We start from the raw sequence: 19,760 nt of genomic DNA, 5'->3' as shown, positions 1-19,760 counted from the left end.
TGCACAACCTTGAGTCCAGCGATACGTTGCAAGTGTACCCCGGGGCCGCGGAGTCCGCCGCTGGCGGGCAATCACCGATGGTGAAGAGAAAAAAAAAAGAAAAAAAGGAGTAAAAGAGTCTTTGGGGTCAGCGTTGCAGTTTGCACCTGCTTTGGCGTGGCGTGGAGCGAGTGTCTGCTCTCGGCAACGGTTGCTGCCAGAAAAGAAAAGGCCACGTGGTTGGCGAGTTCCTTGGAACAAAGAGTTCGAGCAGGCTGGGACACTTGCAGGTCGTGGAAGAGAGTTTTGGAAGAGCTTGGAAGCAAGAGGGTGAGCGAGGGGTCTTCTCGTCCTTTTAAAGTCTATGGGCGGGGCTTCAGTAGGTGGTGGCACACCCTTCTGTTTGCTCGCGCAGACTTTAGAAAAAAATTATTAAAGGGATTAATAATTTGGCATTAAATTTGGTCAGTCTGGCAAATCAGTTTTCCCACACAACCCGTTTAACACACATCGTAATTAATGCATCATAAACTAACTTGTGAGGTAACTTCTACTTGTCTAATCTGACTGAACTGAAAGATATTGATTATCTTTCATTCTTTATGGAGTACAAATGAAATAGGATGTTCATACACACAAAGACATACATAAATCATTCTTAGTTCAGTTATCTGTCAAGAATTATCATGGTATAAATGTGTAAAATGCGTTACTTATATGAAATGTCACTAAGGATAGTTCCAAGTTTCACCACTTGACGGTGTTGTTGCTCCATCTAGACGTTCCAGGAGTGCCCGTTTGGAATAGTGGCGCCAGAGAGTCCCCCCTGGTTGATGAGAAACTTCATAAACATTCCTTTGATCAGTCGTTTGTGTATTCCAAATCATTGGAGCCATTTGTTCGGGCTCCGAGAAGACGGGCTTGAATACACTCCTTCGGCAGACGCATAAATTCCTTTGTCACCTGGTCAGCGGCTTCAAAAGAGCTTTGTTGGTGGTTGGGTGACCACCTGCAGAGCTACCCAAGCTTAGATCCTGTCTGGGCAGTGGAATATTTATGCGACTGCAGAGAATTTGCTTTAGAAGAAGCAAACTTAAAAAAAAATTAGAGGGTGGATTGGGCCAGAGGCCATAGTTGTTACACTAGTATACGCTCATAGATACCTATGGTAGAGGTTCCTCTAAGCCAATGGGGTGCCAGAAACATGCACAAACACCGATCTAGTATACGCTCATACCTATGGTAGAAGGTTCCTCTTAGCCAATGGGATGCCAGAACGATGCACAAACACCGATCTAGTATTTACGCTCATTGGTACCTATGGTAGGAAATAGCCATAGCCTAAAGTATGTTGCGTTCGGTAATGCATTTTTACCTTTCGTATCTAGAAATTTCTTTCGTAACAAGAAGCAATATTTTCCCGTTGAGGCGTTTCGTAACTCGAAAATTTCGTATGAAGAGACTTTCGTAAGTAGAGGTTCCACTGTGTGTATATATATATATATATATATATATATATATATATATATATATATATATATATATATAGAGAGAGAGAGAGAGAGAGAGAGATAGATAGATAGATAGATAGATAGATAGATAGATAGATAGATAGATAGAGAGAGAGAGAGGGCGGCACGGTAGTCGAGTGGTTAGCACGTCCACTTCCCAGTTCTGAGGTCTCCGGTTCGAGTCCAGGCTGGATGTTCTCCCCGTGCCCGCGTGAGTCTTCTCCGGGTACTCCGGTCTCCTCCCACATTCCAAAGACATGCATGGCAGGTTATTTGGGCGCTCCGAATTGTCCCTGCGTGTGTGTGGATGGTTGTTCGTCTCTGTGTGCCCTGCGATTGGTTGGCAACCAGTCCAGGGTGTCCCCCGCCTACTGCCCAGAGCCAGCTGAGATAGGTGCCAGCAGCCCCCGCGACCCTTGTGAGGAATAAGCGGTCAAGAAAATGGATGGATGTATATATATATATATATATATATATATATATATATATATATTCAGAAGTTATGAAAATAAATGGTGATGCATTGTGTGTGTGGGGGTGTGGGGGTGTTGTGCGTGCATGTGTTGTGTGTGAAAGACACCTATTCAGCATCTAAAGCACTAATTTTAACCACCCTGTCCTCTAGCATTTCAATTTTTATTCAGAGGCCTTGTTCTGGGATGCTTGGCTCCTTTGCAAATGTCTTCTTCCAGATTTCCAATGGGATCGTGTAATTTGCGCCGTCCTCTGTGATGACTCATGTCTTCCTCTCTTTGATCTAGACCAATAAGTGTCACTGCATATTCGGCGATGCTTTCCTGTTAATTAGAAACACATAGCCTCCTAATATCTTGCATGAATCTACGAACAAAATACCTTCAAAATTGTTATATACTCACTTTGATTTCGCTGCAGTCGGTTGTGTGGAGTGCCCACCCATAATCCGAAGATTTGCCTTCCAGACAACTGAACTGGTAATATCCTCCCACTTGTATCCATTTCATCGTCGCCTCCCTCCACAAAATGACTTTAACAGCAGCAGCAGCATCCTGCAATGTAGAAACAAAATACATAATATTTGGTCGTTATGCATATGTTTGAAGTATAAAAGTATAAACTGAGAAATCATACTTTTTCAACAAAGATGGTGCGCATGGGCGCTGGTGACCCCCTGTTTTGGCCCCCCATTCTCGCTGGACGCATCTTATGTGGGGAGGGAGGGGTTTTTGAGTATCCTGTGCGTGTGTGTGTGTGCGTGCGAGCTGAGCTGGCTGACCTTTCACAGCGCAATTATTAAGACATGTCAGGGAAGCCGCAAACACGGCGCCTATGCTAGGCAAATTTCAAAATAAAGGTGACCAAAATAATACATCGACAACGAAGCAACAACCTTGGTGAATTTTACTTTGAAGTCTGTCTGCATGGTGACGTGAACGCATGCTTGACTACTTCCCTTTGACATTTTGGCTTGCATTATGGACGTTTTTATTTAAATTACATATTTTCTACGGAGACGTAGAAAGGCATTCAAGTTCAAACAGTATGTTTTTCACAAGTACTTCAGTTTCAGCGCTAAATACGTTTTGCTAGACAATGATCAATGATTAGGATGAACACGCACGCTGTGGCAGTACCGTTACCATGGCAACTCACTAAACGTCACCAAGGATGCGAACGTGTTCAGAAAGAAGGCGTGGGAGAGAGAGAGAGAGAGAGAGAGAGAGAGAGAGAGAGAGAGAGAGAGAGAGAGAGAGAGAGAGAGAGAGAGAGAGAGAGAGAGAGAGAATACGTTGGGATTTCCAATAAAACAGCAGCCAAAGGATCGAAACCGATTTTTAATACTCGACGGAAAAATGAACACTCGCAGAATGGACAATTCATGTTTATTGAGGCCATTTTGGGGATACAGAGCGTCAGATGTGTCGCTACCTTGCTGGATTGTATTCTTTGTAGTCTGTTGGGTTCGCAACACATCAGAAAAAGACGCGTTGAGCTTCAATTGTCACCACGAAGCGGGAGAGCGGAGAGAAAGCGCTTAGCCCCGGATGGAATACATGAACCTGTGATTGTCATTGAGGTAAACGAAGAGTACAACACTAGTATGTTCATGACAAGGGAAATGGTTTCTGTAATGTAATACATGTCAAAACAAACAGTGCAGTCAGTGGATAAATGCAACGTTTGCTACAAAGGGACATATCAGAAACAGAAACCAAAAAAATTAGACCTACAAGATGCCTTGATTCTGAGGATGAAAAAAATGAGTTGGAAAGCTACATCAATCACAGCCTCGGTTAATGACATTTCAATCCTTAGAAGTAACAGCAAAATGCTCACTGGAAATCCATGTGACAAATAAACAATGGTCAAATTTCTGGAGCTTTGAACTCATTGATTTTCCTCACAAGGCCACACATCCTTTTAAATTATTGCTTTAGATGCGTAACATTTGATTAAACTCTATGTAAGTAAAAAATTACTAATGGATGAAGAGGATCGTTGTTGATTTTGCTGAGGACAATGACTGTGACTGCATGAAGGGATGGGCACACGTTACTGTGTTTTCGAGCCTCATCAATGGAATCAGCCGCGAGTACTGCCCCGTGGGGAAGCAGTGGCAGCAACACCACCACTGACATGTCAGTTTTGAGCACCGCCAACCAACTGAACACCGATGTTTCAAGGTAATTCCTTCACCTGCTGAGCTTTGTCTGTTATTTCAAAAATTCCCAACTCTGATTAGCATGCTTAGGCCCGGTGTGAATACTTGAGCCAAGTCCTTATGGTGTTGTGCTCTAGTCACCCGAGTTGACATGAATTACAGCTTAGCTGTTGAAAGGGTGTTAGCTACAAAGCAGTTGATCTGATGGGTAGTTTAGCAGCCCTTGATTGCACACAGACAAGTTGATTTGAGTAAAGGTCGACTCTACAACTTATACTGTAATATATAAGGCCTGATAGATTGATCTTCTGGCCTGATTATAAAGGTCAATTATAGCCTTTTGTAACTAGAGCCCGACCGATATGCTTTTTTTTTTTTTAGGCCAATGCCGATACGATTATCGTACTGATTACTGATTAATTTGCCGATTATATGTATAATTCATAAAATTAACCACTTCCCCAATTCCTTTTAAATGGTTGCCACTTAAAAAAACAGTAAGAACAAATACTGACTGTTCCTGTGCGTTTTGGCCTCTTGGGGGCAGTGTGGTGCCGTGCATCCATGGTGTACACCACACTTAAGTGTGTACAGAAGAAAGTTGCGATTCAATTTTGTTAATTTAGCTAGTCTTTTGCACATTGGAAAGAATTTGTGCCTTTGAGTATTGTCATCTCTAACTTCCAGTTAGCATTTGCTAACTTCCTGTTAGCGCTAGGCTGTTGATGTTTTAAAAACCAAGCATGTTTTGTATTTAAATATATGTACAGTGGATGTAATTCTTAATGTTGTGTATTTAGTTTTACAGTTAACTCTAACGACAGTGTCATTAAACAGCTTAAAGGACGCCTAGGGACAACAGAATAACCAGAATAACATATGCTACCCACTAGCTAGTTGCTAATGCTACGCAGGCAAAAGATGCATTCAGGGTACTTTTACATCGTTGGAAACTTTGGTTTTCTTGGATAACGTTTTCAGGGGAAAATAATCGGCCATTTGGTCCAATTGGCCGATTGTTTTGGCTGATGTTTGAAGGCATTAATAGATAATATATTTATAAATAAAATAGATTTTAAAATAGAAAGTGGACTCCTTATTAATGATATAAGTGATCATCTTCCGGTCTTTGCAGTTCTTCATGATTATTTTGAAAAAAAAATTATGAAGCCGTCAACTTACACAATTGAAAAAAGATTAACAACACCTAGGTCCATGGCTGCCTTTAAGCTGGACCTAGAAAAGCATAACTGGTCTGAGGTCTATTCAAAAAACGATCCTAACACTGCATATAGTGAATTCCAGTCAACAATTAACTTTTTATACAATAAACACTGTCCTATAGTTCAAATTAAAAGGAAGTATAAAGGTCCAAATAAGGTATGGATGACAAAGGGGATAGAAAATGCATGTAAAAAGAAAAATATTTTATATAAAAGATTTCTTAAAACAAGAACTATGGAATCTGAAACAAAGTATAAGACCTATAAAAATAAATTATTAAATATTATACGTATAAGGAAGAAAGATCATTACCATGCATTACTAGAGCAGAATAAAAACAATATGCAAGAAATATGGAAAATACTAAATGATGTAATTAAAAATAGATCTAAAAAAATAAATTATCCAGAATATTTTATAAAAGATAAAAACAGTGTAATTGATAAAATTTCAGACATAGTCAATAACTTCAATGAATATTTAGTTAATGTGGGTAGTAATTTGGCAAATGAAATTCCAGAGACAAGAAATAAACATGAAATAGATAAGTACGTTGTAAATAATTCATCCACTATGTTCCTAAATGGTGTTAATGATATTGAAGTATTAAATGTTGTAAAAACATTAAAAAATAAAAAGTCTACCGACTATTTTAATATTGATATGACACTGGTAAAAAGTATTATAGAATATGTTGTAAAACCTTTTACATATATTTGTAATTTGTCTTTCCAAACTGGTATATTTCCATCAAAAATGAAAATAGCAAAAGTAATTCCTATTTACAAAAGTGGTGATAGACATATATTTAGTAATTATAGACCAATATCATTGTTGCCACAGTTCTCAAAAATTCTAGAAAAATTATTTTTATATAGACTGGATAATTTTATTGAGAAACATAAGATTTTGAGTGAATATCAGTACGGTTTTAGAGAAAAACGGACCACCTCAATGGCAGTCATGGAACTTGTAGAGGCAATAGCTACCAACATAGACAATAAAAAATTTACTGTTGGGATATTTATGGATCTAAAGAAAGCATTTGACACCATAGACCATTCTATATTAATGAATAAATTAGTGAAATATGGTATAAGAGGCTTAACATATAAATGGATAAAAAGTTATTTGGATGATAGATATCAGTATGTGCAGTTTAAAAATACAAATTCAAAACAATTGAAGATTACTCATGGAGTTCCTCAGGGGTCTGTGCTGGGCCCTAAATTATTTATATTGTATATGAATGATATCTGTTGTGTCTCGACAATACTCAAGAGTGTCTTGTTTGCGGATGATACAACTTTCTACTGTTCTGGAGACAACTTGAAGCAGCTTCTGACTACTGTGGAGTATGAATTAAGTACAATAAAAAATTGGTTTGATATGAATAAATTATCATTAAATTTAAATAAAACCAAGTTCATAGTTTTCGGTACTAGACCAATCACTCATCAAGTTAAAATTATGGTGAATTTAATTGAAATAGAAAGGGTGTATGAAAATAAATTCCTTGGAGTAGTTATTGATGATAAATTATGTTGGAAACCACACATAGAAAATGTTAAAAGGAAAATGTCAAAAATCATAGGGATACTCTATAAAACCAAGGAGGTCCTGAACATGAATTCACTATATACATTATATAATACATTATTATTACCATATTTGACCTATTGTGTGGAAATTTGGGGAAACACATATAAAACAAATACCGACACTGTTTTTAAATTGCAAAAAAGAGCCATAAGGATTATTAATAGATCAAAATATACAGAATCAACACATCCACTATTTATTAAATTAAATACAATGAAATTTTATGACTTGGTTGAGTTTAAAATAGCACAAATAATGTATAAAGTATACAATAATCTACTCTGCCACAGTACTCAAAAGTTGTTTGAAATTAGAAACTGTCCTTATGAGATAAGGGGTACAAGTGTATACAAAAAACCCAAAACAAGAACAAATATTAAGCAAAGGTGTGTCTCCGTTAAAGGAGTTAATTTGTGGAATAACTTGGGAACTGAACTGAAAAGATGTAATTCACTTGTTGAATTTAAAAGAATGTTTAAAAGTAAAGTTCAATATTATTATTTAAATCAGATATGAGTTAAGAAGATTGTAGAAATGATTTATTCATTTACTTATTTTTCTTTGATGTATTAATATGAGTGTAATGAAATTTGTATATATGTGTGTTACTATTGTGTATTTTTATTTTTCTATTTATTTTATTTTTTTATACGAGTAGCATTATATTTTCTTTTATTAAAAATGTAATTTATTATAAATAAGTGATAGGATATGAAGAATAAGGGGTAGGACTGGATAAGTTTTCAACTTCTTCCTACTCCCTTGAACATATACATAGATATTTATTGGATGTTTCTTTTATTTTATTTTTTATTTTTAACTTTATGTGTTTATATAATTATACGTGTATATATGCATATGTTCAATAAACTTCAAACTTCAAACTTCAAGGCCAAAATCATTTAATCGGTCGGGCCCTACTTTTAACATTGGTTTAATAAAAAATAAATAAATCATCTGCAAATTGGCCAATATTTGGCAATTGTTCTCTTGCAGACCAGTACCCGAACCCAGGGCTCCAGACCAGACTAAAATTTTTTTACTAGGAGAACAGTAGCCCCTTAATTAAAATTTAATGAGCGCTGGAAGAAAATTAAGGGGCACACATGGTAAATTGATATGCAAATTCAATATTAACATTTTGCTCCATTTTCACTTTCTTACTGATAAATATTTGCAGAAGCTACAAGGTTCATTTCACATTATGTTGTGCAAGTTTTGACAAAACATAAATTAAGTTAGGGAATGTAGTTTTATTCTTATAATGTAACGTTGAGGGCGCTGGAATAGGATGTGGGTCAAATCTTTAAATAGTCAGCTTTATGTGGAATTCAGCCGAAAAAAAATATTTACAATAATATGAAACGTCACTAGTCTAAATATTGTGTTCGTGGAACATGAATTTAGCATCAAAAGCCCTCCGTTTTAATCCATCTCAGGGGTTAGTCATTTTGTCACTTGCTGTCGACTGAAAATAACATCACAATTGCTAAAAAACAAAACAATCCCGGCTCATTGTTTGTTTGTTTTTTTACGTTGAGCTGTGATTGGTTGTTACCTGAGTGTGCCTTTAGCAACTGTGATATCATTTTCAGTCAACAGCAAGTGAAAATGTCATATGTATCCCAATACATGATTTTCAAAGCGATAAATATTTGTGTTTGTTTTGTAAAACAGCGGGACATTTCTGTGGAAAGACAGTGTTTACACCCCTCCAGCCAATCGCAGAGCGGGGGGTGGCGTGTCGCAAACGGGGCCGTGCGAATTTGCCGGCTGCGTGACGTCACTCCCGCGGCAATTTGAAAGCACGCACAGATTTGTTTTTTTCACTCACTCATTCACACATGTAAGCTTCTAACTCTTTGACCGCCATAAACGTTTAAAAACGTTCAGTATAATCCTAGGATAGGCCGCCATAGACGTCAATTGACGTCTACTATGTTTTTTTATGGAAACGGGTGGAGGAAAGCCTTGGGCAGCTGTGCTCCAAGTATCAAGCCGATCGGGTTACTATAATGGGTATTCCTGGCCACTAGATGGCTGTGATGAGTCTTTTGGACAAGATCGGGTAGGAGACAACAGTAGAAGGAGAGAGGCTGAGCTTGAGTGTTGTGGGGGAGCGAATGGCTAACTTGGCTAAGGGAGTCAAAAAAGGCTACAGATGGCAAGCAGCTCACGCTTGATCCTTATTTTCAAAGCTCAAAAGCATCGACCAGTGCTCAAGAGCACAGTGATGACGCGGTTAAGTCATAGTTGAAGCGGTGACGCGGCCGTTTCGACCACGTCCTAAGGCCCCACCGGCTAGCGATGCTAATAACGTCCTAAAGCCCCACCGGCTAGCGATGCTAACACCGGAGAAAAGTGGTGCATAACCGAGCACGTCTGCACAGATGACGTTTCATCGGACGATGACGACTACTATGGGTCCGATGCAAGACAGTCTTGGACAGTCTTCCAAAGAACGTGAAGGTAAGCGCTAACATGCTAAGAGATTGCTAGTAAGATTACTTTCCTAACTTTTCGGGCGATCTGCTAGCAGCCTGTGTAAATGTGCTGATATACACTAAAACATCTATTACCTATAAAAACGTGAATGTATATTTTATAGATCGTGCTCACAGCAACGTCCGACCGCTGGTTCTACGACAAAGAAAGGTAAAAAAAAAAAAAAAAAAAACGTTTTCAATACACCGCAACAATAAAAGGAAAGTCTTCCGATTGTATTGTAATTGTATGTTTCTTTCAGCTCCTACTCATCGGGCCCAAAGTGACCCTTCTCACAGTGAGCAGAACAAAGGTAAAAAGAAAAAAAAAAAAAGATTCTCCACAGCACTAATAAAATATTTGATGGTAAACGTCTTCTATAATTTACAGAATGTGCATCAACCAATACACCCAAGAAAAAAAGGTAAACATATGCACACACACACACACATTGCATCACACTGCTCTAAAATAATATGATATTGAAATGTATATTTGCAGATCCCAAAGATTCTGGCTGGCATGAAGTTGATGAATTCGGCTGGCAGCCAACCATCTTCCCCTTTGCTGCAAAACCAGGACCAAGGGATGCTGCAGCAGAGCTGAATTCCCACCTGCCAGCTGACATCCTGGAGCTCTTCATCACGGATGAACTTCTCCAGCACATCGTTCATCATACCAACCTCTACGCAAATCAGTCCATGCAGAAGCAGACTGACAAAAACTGTTGCGCACATGTAAATAGTTTGCAAAGAGTTTTCCAAATTGTTTTTTCGGATTGCTACTGTTGCATGTAAATAAACTGTTATTTTGCAATCAAAAATTTTTTTTTATTGTTGGGGTAGTGTTTTATAGAAGTTTAGGTGTTTGTAGAATCACTCATGCAAAAAAAAAAGTGCCAAATTCACTAGAGTGCATGAAATAACATTGTTTCACAAAAAGCTTGATTTCTCCGTATTTTGGAAGAAAATAGAGGATTTGGGTGAAACGAAGCTGTTTTCGATTGTTGATTACTGAAGATCCGAATAAGGTAGAAACAAACGTTTTTTTTAGATGAAAGATGAGACTTCAATCTTTCATTTGGTAGTATCCGCGTTTCCATAGTCCTAACACAACATTTTCTGTGGAGCTTGAAAGATCGGTAAAATTCTGTAAATCAGCTGGCACTATGGGGTTACCTTTTCCGAAAATGGCTGGCAGTCAAAGAGCTAATAATCCGTGCGGGCTTTCAAATTGTCGCGGAAGTGACCTCACGCAGCCGACAGGTTCGCCCGGCCCCGTTTGCGACACCCCCCGCTCTGCAATTGGCTGGAGGAGTGTAAACACTGTCTTTCCACAGAACCGTCCTGCTGTTTACAAAACATGGCAAAATACAGGCTGGGGGGGGTGGGGGTTTAGAACAAAATCACCACCAGAAATTAAGAGAAGCCCACATTTGTAAATTGAGAAGTAGTTTGTTTGTTTAAATCCTGTATTTAAAAAGTGCATTTTCCTGAGTGGAACCGACAGACTGGGCCTTTAAAATACATTTCGACGTTAAATAGAGGTGACAGTTACGCCACACACCTTCCATAGAAAGAGACAGAAGCAGTTTCGCAACACTATACAGAGTCAAGTTTAAGAGTGACATAGTATTTGTTTTCAAGCTATTTTCAATGCTTTAATTTGGTTATTATTATGGAGGTGAAAATGACGTGCAAAGTGGGGACGGACCATGAGTAAATATTTTTTTTCGCATTTAACGCATTTCCATGGCTGTCAATCATACACTGATTTTCACTATTTGCTGGCAGAATTCTCAGTAAGTGGAGTCTTTTTTTGTGCCTTCTTAACCACCTGTGCAGTATTCTTATTCCAGGTCCGTTTTTCCTCAATGCGGACTCCCAGGAAACAGAAGTCACTGACCCTTTCCACACAGGTCCCACCGATGAGAATAGGCTGAATGTCGGTTTTATTGTTCCTAAAATCTATGAGGAGCTCCTTTGTTTTGGTTGTGTTCAGGAGCAAGTTGTTGTCTCTACACCACACAGTCAGCTGTTGTACCTCATCCCGGTAAGCGGATTCATCACTTCCTGTGATACAGCCTACCACTGTGGTGTCATCCGCATACTTAATGAAGGTGTTGCTGTTGTGGATGGGGGAGAAGTCTGACGTGGAGAAGGTGAAAAGAAGGGGGCTCAGCACACAGCCTTGAGGGGAGCCGGTGCTGAGTGTGAGGGGTGCAGAGGTGTGGGGGCCAATCCTGACCCTTTGTAAACGTTGTGTTAAAAAGTCCTTAATCCAGAGGCACGTGGAGTGCGGTAGACCGAAGTTCAGCAGTTTCCTCACTAAACCATATGGCAGGATGGTGTCGAATGCTGAACTGTAATCTAAAAAAAAGAAGGCGGACGTAGTTACCTTGTTTCTCCAGGTGGGCCAGCGCTGTGTGCAGTGCTGTGTTGACGGCGTCCTCTGTCGATCTGTTTGCCTTGTATAGTGTTATATCCCAGTCCTGACAGGTTGGAAATGTCTTTCATACAGATGACTTATTCGGATTTCTTTTCTTTTTTTTTTGTAGGTTTGTCTCTACAGTAACCAACCTAGTGAACACCACCGCAGAGGTCACACTATCAAGGAGTGTAAATATTACCCCGTTCAGAGTGCAAGGAGGCCACGAGGCATCGACCCACTTAGTACTGAGCGCTGCTGAGGCAAACACAGTCCTGAAGGGCATTTTGGTGGCAGCTCAGGCCCTAGTTCTCCTCTCCATCTTCCTCCTCTCCAGTCTTGGTAATTTTGCAGTCCTAATTGTCATTATCAAACACAGACAGCTCCGGACAGTTACCAATGCATTCATCATGTCTCTGTCGCTGTCCGACTTCCTCACAGCCGTCCTATGTCTGCCGTTCTCCTTTGTCATGCTCTTCAGTAAGGAAGGCGTCTGGATGTTTGGGGAACGTTTCTGCGTGGCTAATGGCTTTTTCAACACGTGCTTTGGCATCATCTCTACCCTGACTATGACTTTAATTTCCTTTGACAGGTACTATGCCATCGTCAGACAGCCGCGTGCTAAAATTGGGCGACAGAAAGCCACGAAGTTGTTGATAGGTGTGTGGTTAAGTGCAGTTGTGTTCTCTCTTCCATGGTATGTCCTCATGCAAAACTCAACCCGAGTCCATAAGCAAGGTTTCTACCACTGTATGTATGTTTTCCACTCTGGGACCTCACATCTCGGTGCGGCGTATAGCATTTCTCTTATTGTTGTGTGTTTTTTACTGCCCTTTGCTCTTATGTGTTTCTGCCATTACAACATCTGTAAGACAGTTCGTCTCTCTGAAATACGAGTCAGGCCAGTGACCACATACGCTTACCTGCTACGATTCTACAGTGAAATGCGCACAGCCACCACAGTTCTTATTATGATTGTTTTGATCATTTTTTGTTGGGGCCCATATTGTTTAATGGGCTTGATCACCGCATTAGGGGACTACACTTTCAGCCCTGTGATGGACACGCTTGCCATCTGGCTCGCTTGGACAAATGGAGCCATCAACCCCCTCATCTACGCATTGAGAAACCCCAATATATCAATGTTACTTGGACGGAGGAGAGAAGAGGGCTATCGGACTCGAAATATAGCGGCATACTTGTCTAACCGCACCCAAACCAGAGAGATTCGCCTTTATCAAGTCGAGAGGATAAGGGACCGTTACGTGAGTCGAGTGGGAGTGAATAATAACAGCAGACTGTCAAATTCAAGTCCAGGAAAAGGAACAGAGGGAGAAGGTGCAATGTGGGCCTGTAAAAACCCTGCAGTGTTTTTCTGCAGGGATGCCCAATCAGAAACCACAACACTCCCCAACTTTGTCAGCGCACCAATCACCAAGACAGCTGACACCAGCCTGTGACTTAAAAATGGTCTGTTTTGTTTGTTCATTTTTTATTGTTTAAAGTTGTTTTTTTATATATGCAGTGGTACCTCTACTTACGAACATCCCTTCATACAAAATTTTCAAGTTACGAAACACCTCAACAGGAAAATATTGCCTTTTGTTACGAAAGAAGTTTCAGGATACGAAAGGTTAAAAACTACAGTATGGGCTGCTACTCGCAGCTCCCAGAGTTTCCTGAATGCAACATACTTACAGCTGCTCTACCATTGGCTATTACTGGCATCTTCCTGGCATCTTATTGGCTAAGAGGGACCTGTACCGTATGTGACCATAGATACAGAATAGAATGTGTCTATGTAGCGTCTTCGTCATTCGCCCCTCGGGCCATGAGGTGTTTAGATAGTTTTACATAAATGTATTAACTAACGGCCGACGAATTTGTGCATAAATTCAAACAATTGGTGATTGATGAAGGCTAAGTTGCACACTAAGTTTTTAATTGCGACGAGACGGGCCTTTTTAGAGAAAGATGCCTCGCCTTACCTGAATTTTCCATCAATTTTCGGAATTTATTGAAAAGAATCACCCAGAAAAAGTGTTCACCATTCGGGCGATCGCTCACTATGATGATGTTTGGCTTGGACATTTTCGAAGGATTGTTTAAAAAAAAACAAACAAAAAAAAAGAACAAAAAGGGGGCTTGCCTTCGGGAGATGATGTACAGCTTACGTAACCGTGAGTGAGTGAGCGATAAATAAAAATAAATAACTAAATTAAATACAAATAAACAAGATTGTTAAAAAAACGAACATCATTGGATCAGTTCTTTACAAAACACCAGGCAAAAACACAAGGCAAAAACACAAGAGAAAACATGAATCAAAGAGGGCAAAAAATGAAGAGGACAGCAGTTAAAAAGGTAAATGACCATTTTTAATCTTTATTCTTTGTTTTTTACATTATGCACAACTCTCATTTATTGTGCAATAATCTTATTGTAACATGTATTTGTTACATGTTTTGATGCATTTTTATGCTTTATAAAACATTTATGTCTGAATTTTGGGAGGCTTGGAACGGATTAGGGCATTAACATGGTAAATGCGTTTCTACGTACAAAAAAAATTCTACTGAAGAGCTTTCTTCCAGAACCAATTAATTTCGTAAGTAGAGGTACCACTGTATATAATTGTTAAAAGCTTTGTCAGTTTTTTTTTTCATTGTGAATTTTAAACATTTGTATTTTAAATCTACTTGTTGAATAATAGAACTGTTCTAATTGATTTCATCTTCTAGATCAGATTATTCTACTTCTTATTATAATTATTATTGTATTTTTAAAAATTACTGAATTCAAAATGTACAGTAAACCAGAAATTGTGTGACGCAGATTAACACCATTTTTGTTTTGAACTATATGCTCTGCTTTTGCCATTATTTAACTCATTCACTCCCAGCCATTTTCACCATCGCTCCCGACTGTTTTACTGGATTTTGACTGATTTTGCAAGGCCCACAGAATATTGTGCAATATTGCTATAAAAACATGGAATCTACCAAAGAAAGAATAGTCTCTTCTTTCATCAGGAAAAAAAATATTTCTGTCTCTTTCCGTTTTGCAGCAATTAGCATTAGAATATAGTTAAATTCCATCATTATTCACAAATTCTTTTAGAATTGTAGGAAATCAGCTTGTTTTCAACATGGCCCTGGCTGATCTCTTATACCTTGCTGCCACCTGCTGGCCATTTCATTCCTACCATTACTTCACCCATTCTCTGCAGTTGAGAGGCTGCATCAAAGCCTTCTGTATGCGCTAGCATTAAAAAAAAAAAAAACATTAAAAACGTATAAATATGTCTTTGGGACGCTTAAAACATTTAAAATATAACATATTTATACGTTTTTGGGAGCAAATGAGTTAATGACTCAAATTCAAAACACGGAAAACAGTAAAACTACGCAAACAGAAATCTATAAGATACGTGACAGTTTACACATTCTAAATGAAAAAATGGAATACCTGGAAGGACAGTCAAAGAGAAATAATCTGATTATAGAAGGAATAGAAGAAACACCGGGAGAAACATGGACAGACACCGAAGCGAAAGTGATGAAGATGTTTAAGGAGAAGCTACAGATGAAGGAGACGATAGAATTGGAGCAGGTACATCGCAAAGGCAAACCTGATATTGGGAAGAACAGACCAAGGTCAATAGCTGTTACAGTTGAAAAACACAAAGACAAAACAAAAATCCTACAAAAAGCAAAAAATCTCAAGGGTACAAAAATATACATTAACGAGGACTTTACTGACACTGTTAGGAAAAAACGGAAAGAACTCATACCAAAAATGAAAGAAGCACGAGAGAGAGGAGAGATTGCCTACATAAGATACGACAAACTGATAATTCACCCTCGAACAAGCACATCAAGACATCAAGACCAACGCAACTCACTAATAAACTGAAAGAATATATAGTATGCTGGGTATAGTATACCTGACTAAGATCTACAAAATGCCAAAATGGCAAATTTGTACACAAAGGGAAATAACCTTAAAATATTTGATTATACGGAATATAAGATATCTGATTTAGAAAATACCCTTGACCCAGATACATTTTTTGGTAGCAACAATTATGATATCGTTTGTGAGTATTATACAAATGAACAACTAAATGTAAATATAGATAATGATTGTTATGCACTCTCAATTATACATTTTAATAGTAGAAGTCTACATAAAAATGTTGCAGAAATTAAAGAATGCTTGCGTAAAATTAACAAATTCCATGTAATAGCCATATCAGAGACATGGCTTGAAAATGAGATAATAAATGATATTGAGATGGAAGGATATGAACTGTTTACCATGAATAGGGAAAACAGAAGAGGAGGAGGTGTTGCAATTTATGTTGATAAGGTTTTTAAATGTAGTAAAGTTGAACATCTGACAACTGCCATGGATAACGTAATGGAATGTGTGACAATTGAGGTACACATGAAAAATGTACCAAATGTAATTATAAGTTGTATATATAGGACACCTGGGTCATGTCTTGACACATTTAACGATAAACTAGCAGAAATTCTTAGTTATACAAATGATAAAAAAACGCGAATAATGTGTGGTGATTTTAACATTGACCTGTTAAATCCTAATGGACACCAGAAAACAACCGACTTTATAAATATGATGTATAGTAACAGTTTATTCCCTGTCATTACGAAACCAAGTAGAATAACAATTGATACAGCTACACTAATAGATAATATATTTATAAATAAAATAGATTTTAAAATAGAAAGTGGACTCCTTATTAATGATATAAGTGATCATCTTCCGGTCTTTGCAGTTCTTCATGATTATTTTGAAAAAAAAATTATGAAGCCGTCAACTTACACAATTGAAAAAAGATTAACAACACCTAGGTCCATGGCTGCCTTTAAGCTGGACCTAGAAAAGCATAACTGGTCTGAAGTCTATTCAAAAAACGATCCTAACACTGCATATAGTGAATTCCAGTCAACATTTAACTTTTTATACAATAAACACTGTCCAATAGTTCAAATTAAAAGGAAGTATAAAGGTCCAAATAAGGTATGGATGACAAAGGGGATAGAAAATGCATGTAAAAAGAAAAATATTTTATATAAAAGATTTCTTAAAACAAGAACTATGGAATCTGAAACAAAGTATAAGACCTATAAAAATAAATTATTAAATATTATACGTATAAGGAAGAAAGATCATTACCATGCATTACTAGAGCAGAATAAAAACAATATGCAAGAAATATGGAAAATACTAAATGATGTAATTAAAAATAGATCTAAAAAAATAAATTATCCAGAATATTTTATAAAAGATAAAAACAGTGTAATTGATAAAATTTCAGACATAGTCAATAACTTCAATGAATATTTAGTTAATGTGGGTAGAAATTTGGCAAATGAAATTCCAGAGACAAGAAATAAACATGAAATAGATAAGTACGTTGTAAATAATTCATCCACTATGTTTTTAAATGGTGTTAATGATATTGAAGTATTAAATGTTGTAAAAACATTAAAAAATAAAAAGTCTACCGACTATTTTAATATTGATATGACACTGGTAAAAAGTATTATAGAATATGTTGTAAAACCTTTTACATATATTTGTAATTTGTCTTTCCAAACTGGTATATTTCCATCAAAAATGAAAATAGCAAAAGTAATTCCTATTTACAAAAGTGGTGATAGACATATATTTAGTAATTATAGACCAATATCATTGTTGCCACAGTTCTCAAAAATTCTAGAAAAATTATTTTTATATAGACTGGATAATTTTATTGAGAAACATAAGATTTTGAATGAATATCAGTACGGTTTTAGAGAAAAACGGACCACCTCAATGGCAGTCATGGAACTTGTAGAGGAAATAGCTACCAACATAGACAATAAAAAATTTACTGTTGGGATATTTATGGATCTAAAGAAAGCATTTGACACCATAGACCATTCTATATTAATGAATAAATTAGTGAAATATGGTATAAGAGGCTTAGCATATAAATGGATAAAAAGTTATTTGGATGATAGATATCAGTATGTGCAGTTTAAAAATACAAATTCAAAACAATTGAAGATTACTCATGGAGTTCCTCAGGGGTCTGTGCTGGGCCCTAAATTATTTATATTGTATATGAATGATATCTGTTGTGTCTCGAAAATACTCAAGAGTGTCTTGTTTGCGGATGATACAACTTTCTACTGTTCTGGAGACAACTTGAAGCAGCTTCTGACTACTGTGGAGTATGAATTAAGTACAATAAAAAATTGGTTTGATATGAATAAATTATCATTAAATTTAAATAAAACCAAGTTCATAGTTTTCGGTACTAGACCAATCACTCATCAAGTTAAAATTAGGGTGAATTTAATTGAAATAGAAAGGGTGTATGAAAATAAATTCCTTGGAGTAGTTATTGATGATAAATTATGTTGGAAACCACACATAGAAAATGTTAAAAGGAAAATGTCAAAAATCATAGGGATACTCTATAAAACCAAGGAGGTCCTGAACATGAATTCACTATATACATTATATAATACATTATTATTACCATATTTGACCTATTGTGTGGAAATTTGGGGAAACACATATAAAACAAATACTGACACTGTTTTTAAATTGCAAAAAAGAGCCATAAGGATTATTAATAGATCAAAATATACAGAATCAACACATCCACTATTTATTAAATTAAATACAATGAAATTTTATGACTTGGTTGAGTTTAAAATAGCACAAATAATGTATAAAGTATACAATAATCTACTCTGCCACAGTACTCAAAAGTTGTTTGAAATTAGAAACTGTCCTTATGATATAAGGGGTACAAGTGTATACAAAAAACCCAAAACAAGAACAAATATTAAGCAAAGGTGTGTCTCCGTTAAAGGAGTTAATTTGTGGAATAACTTGGGAACCGAACTGAAAAGATGTAATTCACTTGTTGAATTTAAAAGAATGTTTAAAAGTAAAATTCAATATTATTATTTAAATCAGATATAAGTTAAGAAGATTGTAGAAATGATTTATTCATTTACTTATTTTTCTTTGATGTATTAATATGAGTGTAATGAAATTTGTATATATGTGTGTTACTAGTGTATTTTTATTTCTATTTTTAATTTATTTTTTTATACGAGTAGCATTATATTTTCTTTTATTAAAAATGTAATTTATTATAAATAAGTGATAGGATATGAAGAATAAGGGGTAGGACTGGATAAGTTTTCAACTTCTTCCTACTCCCTTGAACATATACATAGATATTTATTGGATGTTTCTTTTATTTTATTTTATTTTATTTTTTTTACTTTTAACTTTGTGTTTATATAATTATACGTGTATATGTGCATATGTTCAATAAACTTCAAACTTCAAACTTCAAGGATATTGCCGTTGCCTCTTTTCCATATACAGATAATGGAAGCTTTAATGATTTGGCAGTCACCAGAATGTAGCATAAAATCAGGTTTCTTGTTGTGACGACTCAGCCGAGTCGATGAAAAACAGATCCCAGAAATGCAGGCTCAGAGGAGGAAAACAATTTCGATTTATTCTTTGGTTTAACCGAAGAAGCAAATCTTGCTCGCAGGCAAGGTAACGAGAATCACAAAAAACACTTGCACACAGCAAGGAACCCGAAGGTAACAGAAAACACTTGCAAAAGGCAAGGAGCAAGAATATAACAAAAAACACTTGCAAAAGGCAAGGAGCACGAATGTAACACATAACACTAGCAAATGGCAAGGAACGCGAATGTAACATAAAACACTTGCAAAAGGCAAGGAACGCGAATGTAACAAAAAACACTTGCAAAAGGCAAGGACAGAATAGCAAACACAAAACACTTGCACCCGGCAAGGACTACACGAAATAGAATGCGG

At 36.9% G+C, this 19,760-nt stretch overlaps 2 protein-coding genes and 1 long non-coding RNA gene across 5 annotated transcripts; 2 read left to right on the top strand and 1 right to left on the bottom strand.

Annotated features, from left to right (window-relative positions):
- Positions 1-1,549: 1,549 nt before the first annotated feature.
- LOC144032233 (uncharacterized) lies at positions 1,550-2,745 on the bottom strand. The gene is made up of 3 exons (XR_013287733.1): positions 2,601-2,745; positions 2,369-2,518; positions 1,550-2,287 (listed from the first exon to the last, which is right to left on the bottom strand). It is a non-coding gene; the product is annotated as an uncharacterized LOC144032233 (long non-coding RNA).
- Positions 2,746-3,240: 495 nt separating this feature from the next.
- Positions 3,241-19,255, top strand: gpr135 (G protein-coupled receptor 135). Of its 3 annotated transcripts, none has more exons than XM_077538572.1 (3): positions 3,241-3,546; positions 4,010-4,153; positions 11,999-19,255. In XM_077538572.1, the coding sequence occupies exons 2-3, from the start codon at positions 4,047-4,049 to the stop codon at positions 13,326-13,328; spliced, it is 1,437 nt and encodes a 478-aa protein (XP_077394698.1). In that variant the 5' UTR covers positions 3,241-3,546; positions 4,010-4,046; the 3' UTR covers positions 13,329-19,255. The 3 variants fall into 3 exon arrangements, with proteins under 3 accessions (XP_077394698.1, XP_077394699.1, XP_077394696.1); XM_077538573.1 differs by having other exon boundaries at positions 3,241-4,153; positions 11,999-12,210; positions 12,310-19,255; XM_077538570.1 differs by having other exon boundaries at positions 3,241-4,153.
- LOC144031434 (uncharacterized) lies at positions 8,687-10,795 on the top strand. The gene is made up of 5 exons (XM_077538574.1): positions 8,687-9,426; positions 9,566-9,612; positions 9,704-9,754; positions 9,832-9,865; positions 9,943-10,795. Exons 1-5 carry the CDS (start codon positions 9,348-9,350, stop codon positions 10,236-10,238), a joined length of 507 nt encoding a protein of 168 aa, XP_077394700.1. The 5' UTR covers positions 8,687-9,347; the 3' UTR covers positions 10,239-10,795.
- Positions 19,256-19,760: the final 505 nt, after the last annotated feature.

Source organism: Festucalex cinctus, chromosome 12, assembly GCF_051991245.1.
Source record: "Festucalex cinctus isolate MCC-2025b chromosome 12, RoL_Fcin_1.0, whole genome shotgun sequence".
In the NCBI taxonomy this organism is placed as follows: Eukaryota; Metazoa; Chordata; class Actinopteri; order Syngnathiformes; family Syngnathidae; genus Festucalex; species Festucalex cinctus.
Note: the sequence above shows the minus strand (reverse complement) of the source record. Positions and strands in the feature narration are given on the sequence as shown.

Bases quoted from the DNA above. Each gene is read 5' to 3' on its own strand.
- LOC144031434 (XM_077538574.1), top strand. From the start codon at position 9,348: ATGACGTTTCATCGGACGATGACGACTACTATGGGTCCGATGCAAGAC. The intron at 9,427-9,565 runs GTAAGCGCTAAC...TATATTTTATAG, and splicing joins GTCTTCCAAAGAACGTGAAG to ATCGTGCTCACAGCAACGTC. The intron at 9,755-9,831 runs GTAAAAAGAAAA...TATAATTTACAG, and splicing joins TCACAGTGAGCAGAACAAAG to AATGTGCATCAACCAATACA.
- gpr135 (XM_077538572.1), top strand. From the start codon at position 4,047: ATGGAATCAGCCGCGAGTACTGCCCCGTGGGGAAGCAGTGGCAGCAAC. The intron at 4,154-11,998 runs GTAATTCCTTCA...TTTTTTTTGTAG, and splicing joins CTGAACACCGATGTTTCAAG to GTTTGTCTCTACAGTAACCA.